A 4,408-nucleotide genomic window follows, 5' to 3' on the forward strand; every position below is an offset into this window, starting at 1 on the left:
TTTCAAAGGTGGTAAATCTCCACAGAAGTAGATTGCCCAGTCTTCCTTCCATGGAGTGACTGGTGGGTTTGAACCGCCAACATTCTGATTAGCAGTCAAATGCCTTAGGCACACCACCACCAGAGCTCCTTAAATAAAAGAATATTTGGAAAAAATGAAACGACTTTCAACAGCAACTACCCTATTTTCAGCCATAATTAAAGCAAGAGTTCTAGGACAAGGAAATCTGTATGGGGTGCAGGGCCCAGGAAAAGTACACTGGATGCCCGCAATGCCACCACCACCCACACACACAAGGACACACATGGATTCACCCACACAGCACTTTGAATTCAATACCAATGAGATCATATCTGGTAAAAATGGCCTTGGAACACAGCCTTGTGTGGGAGGAGGTATTGCAGAGGCCCAGCACCTAGCCTCTTCCCCTTGGTGTGACCTCTGTAGAAAGCACCTCTGGCCACCATATTCTGCTATGATCCTCCCCACAGGTACTCCCAGCTTTTTCCCACCTTCCGGTGGCCTTCCTTCCAAAGAAAGAAAGAAATCAAAGCTGGGCATATCAGCAGCTCAGACAAGTGCTTAAGCTTGAATAGTGTGTGCCTGCTGCTGTTAGTAAAGCTGTGTTTAAAATCCTCTTGTCTTTTGGCAGAACTGGCTTACGATCTGGATGTGGATGATGCTCCTGGAAGCAAGCAACATGCCAATCATAAGGACAACGAGGTTGCTGCCTCTCACAACGTCGGCAACGGGCATTCCTCACTGAAGGTTCTAACCAGCATGGCGGTTTACATGGTTTGCTTTTTCTTCCTGGTGCACTGACTTCCTAGTGCACAGCCCACATGCTGCCCGCCAGCACCCTGTGGTCTCCCTCTATAAAGGGAACCACCTTCTTATTTTTTTATCTTATGTACCTCCTCCACCATTAAGTAGAGAACTAACCATGAGTTACGTTTTCGAAAATCAAATGGTATCTTGATGAGGAAGGTAAACTTTAGTGGTAGTATAGATTGTCCTTTTGCAAAGAAAAAAAAAAAAACATCAAGTTGTGCCAAAATATTTTCCTATGTTTGACTGCTAGAACATGGTTACCATGTGTCTTTCTCTCTCTCTTTCTCTCTCTCTCTTTCTCTTTGCATGGATTTCTTTGGAAAAAAAAATAATAAATGCTCAAATAAAAATGTATTGGGTCTTTTTATGGAAGCCCTTGTATGTGGTGCCCATTCAATGCTTTCCATCCTTCTCGCCCGGCTTTCTATTCAGTATAATAAAATCACATCAAGCCCCAACTGGAGTCCTTGAAACCCATCTTTCTACCTAACTTTTGGTTGGGAATCAATCCCTGCCCCAAGTCCCAAGCCCCAGTCAAATCCAGTACCTCTCAATGTACAACCAGTCCATAGTGTCTACATTCAGAAACCGTGGGTTGGGTTGAAATGTCTTACCTATGAAATTGGAAGGAGCTCTGGGAGCATAGTGCCTAAGGCACTTGACTGCTAACCAGAAGGCTGGTGGTTCAAACCTACCATCCACTCCTCGGAAGGAAGGTTGGGCGATCTACTTGCGTAGTGATACCGCCTTGGAAACCCAAGGAGGGGTTGCTATGAGTCGGGTCCGACTCGACGGCACATAACAACAACAATATGAAATGGGAAATATCTGAAAAGAGTTCTCAGGTCTCCCTTTACAAATGTTATTTTTCTAAAAATGAGTAGAAATCCTCTGGGTAGGTCACAGAATTACACGATTAATATTCTTCCTTAGTGGTTCCATGTCCACACCCCACTTCCTCCCCCAACCCAGAGAGGTAAGCCCAAGCAGGGCCAGAAATAATTCTCCAAGCTTCTCTGCTGTGGTCTCAGGGTTGCTCTCTGTCACCACTCCGGTGCTGCCACATGGCAGGGCTAACAGATGCCCTGGGTCAGGTTGCAAAGGTTGTCATCAGGAAAATCATGATTTATGGGATGAAGCTCTCACTCTTGGCCTCAGGTGAGCTGCTTCAACATTCATTCATTCAACAACTAGGTTTTGTGTACTTACTAGGTGCCAGATATTACACCAGATACTGGAGACAGTAGAAAACAAAAGAGATCCGATGCCTGCTCTCAGGGAGCTGAAGGTCTGCACCCACACTAATTTCAACATCAACTTTGTGCCAGTGGTAGGCCAAGTATTAAATCTATTTTCTGCACCACAGACAATAATGGTGCCTATGCTGATTCTCAAACATTCCACTGAGAAGGAACACCAGGAATATCCAACTTGCCCTTGTTTCTAATGCTCAGCACAGTGTCCTTAGTAGGTTAGATCACAAGAAACATCATTGACTCTTTCTAAAGGGTGGGAACCCAACACCCACCAGAGGGCAAGGGTGTGTAGGGAGCTGGTCATGGGAGAAACTGAGTGAATATGAGAAAAAAAGAGGGCAAAACCCAGGGAAAAGGTGTCAGCAAGGGTTAGGAATGGGCTGGGAAAGCCCCCTTTGATTCTGAGAGGTGGTCTCAGTCAGGATCTCTGATTTCTGTCTGAATGCAGGAGGTTACCATGCAGGAAGCCGAAGGTGTAATTTGTCACAACTTATCATTCCTCCCTCCTGCTGTCACCAACACACTTCTGTCAGGGTCTCCCGCAGTGCACAGATTTCCAATATCCATTTCTGCACTCTCTAGAAATTCTCACAAACACCAACTGGAAATGTTTGGTTTAGCATTTCCTTTGGTGGATTTTGTTGAAGTTAAGACTTCAGTCAGTTGTTTTTGCAAATATGTTTTCTACGATCCGCAGTGGTTGGTAGGACTTGAAAGGGAAAGACGACTCTGGCCTTTGGGTTTTGTTTGTTTTAAAGAATATTTTTTATTGTAGAAATCTATAAATAACAAAACATTTTCATTTCACCATTGTTCACATGTGCAGTTCAGTGACATTAATTATGTTCATCATGTTGTTGGGCTTTGTTTCTTTTTAATTAATATTTATTTTGTTGTTGAGAATATACAGAGCCAAATAGTGACCAATCCAACCATCTCTACATGTACAATTCATTGATAATGATGACAGTCTTCCAGTTGGGCAGCCCTTCTCACCTCCCTTTTCCAAGTTGTTCCTCCCCTATTAACATAAACTCACTGCTCCCTAGGGTTCCTGTCTAACCTTTACAGTTGCTGTTGTCAACTTGATCCTATATAGATCTTGAAAGAGCACAAGGCTCAATGCAGATGTTCTTTACTAGTTAAGCTAAACTATGGTTTGGTGTTCTGGTTTCTAAAACGATCATGATTTCTGTATTTGTAAGAACCCTTAGATTCTTTGCTATGAGTAGGATCCAACTCAACAGCAGTGAATTTGGTTTGTTTCTTTTTTAGAACACTGAAAAGTTTTGCTCCTTGGCGTCATAGCGTGATATTTTACCACCACCAGACAAGAGGAAGGATTTAAAGCCTAATTGTCACCTAATAAGTGAGCTCTGGTGGCATAGTGGTTAAAGTGGTTGGCTGTGAACCAACCAAGGTTGGAGGTTTGAACCCACCAGTCTCTCCACAGAAGAAAGATAGGGCAGTGCACTTCTGTAAAGAATTACAGCCTTAGAACCCTATGGGGGCAGTTCTACTGTGTCCTGTAGGGTCACTATGATTCAGAATCGACTCTGCAGCAACAGATTTACACCTAAATTGAGATGACTAGCTTGTCCTTAGAATAGCTGCTGGAAAGTTGCCCCATCCTGTTGGAAGTTTCCAGACCTCTTTCTCCCTGGATGCATGTATGAACTTCCACCAACTCCACTGTGGTGTCTGAACAAGGTTAATTCATGGAATTACAGATCTTGAATCCCTGGGCTGAAAGGAACCTTATAGCTCATCCCACAGTATATTATCTCCTAAGCCAAGGCTCTCACTAGGTCACAAAGCACTCTATTTTGCTGCTGGACACCTCTTAATTTTTGCCAAATTTCTTTATCTCTAAGATGTGTCTCTTGTAGGCAGCATATTGATGGGTTTTGTTTTCTTGTCCAATCTGCAACTGTCCATCTCTTGAGTGGTGCATTTAATCCGTTAACATTCACTGTAATAATTGATAAGTATGAATTGGTTGCTGTCCTTTTATTATGTGTTTTTTCATGGTGTCCCTGGTTTCTTTGTTCCATATTATTTTCTGTGCTGTGCTCATTATGTTTATGCATAGTGTTACCATTTCCTTTTTTGCTGTTGTTTTAGTATTTGCTCATTATTTGTGCTTGTCCTCTTTTTCATTGTGATATGAACGTTTATCATTTTTCTTTGAGGTTACCTTACGATTTATAATTTTCTCCCCAACTTTAGAACAGTCCATTCTATCTTGCAACTCTCTTAACTTCCTCACCATTTAGAAGTTCTGTAACTACACAGTCTTTTCCCTCTTTTTGTTTGTAGTT

General features: G+C 42.6%; 1 protein-coding gene across 1 annotated transcript in view; it reads left to right on the forward strand.

Moving 5' to 3' along the window:
* The window catches only part of GPC3 (glypican 3), a 612,880-nt gene extending 612,058 nt beyond the window's left edge, over positions 1-822 (forward strand). The window contains exon 8 of the mRNA XM_007950725.2: positions 653-822. Coding sequence (XP_007948916.1) covers positions 653-822 — 170 coding nt within the window. The remainder of the gene's footprint in view (positions 1-652) is intronic.
* Positions 823-4,408: the final 3,586 nt, after the last annotated feature.

The sequence above is a fragment of the Orycteropus afer genome, unplaced genomic scaffold (assembly GCF_000298275.1).
Source record: "Orycteropus afer afer isolate SDZICR_OR568_19922 unplaced genomic scaffold, OryAfe1.0 scaffold00287, whole genome shotgun sequence".
NCBI lineage: Eukaryota > Metazoa > Chordata > Mammalia > Tubulidentata > Orycteropodidae > Orycteropus > Orycteropus afer.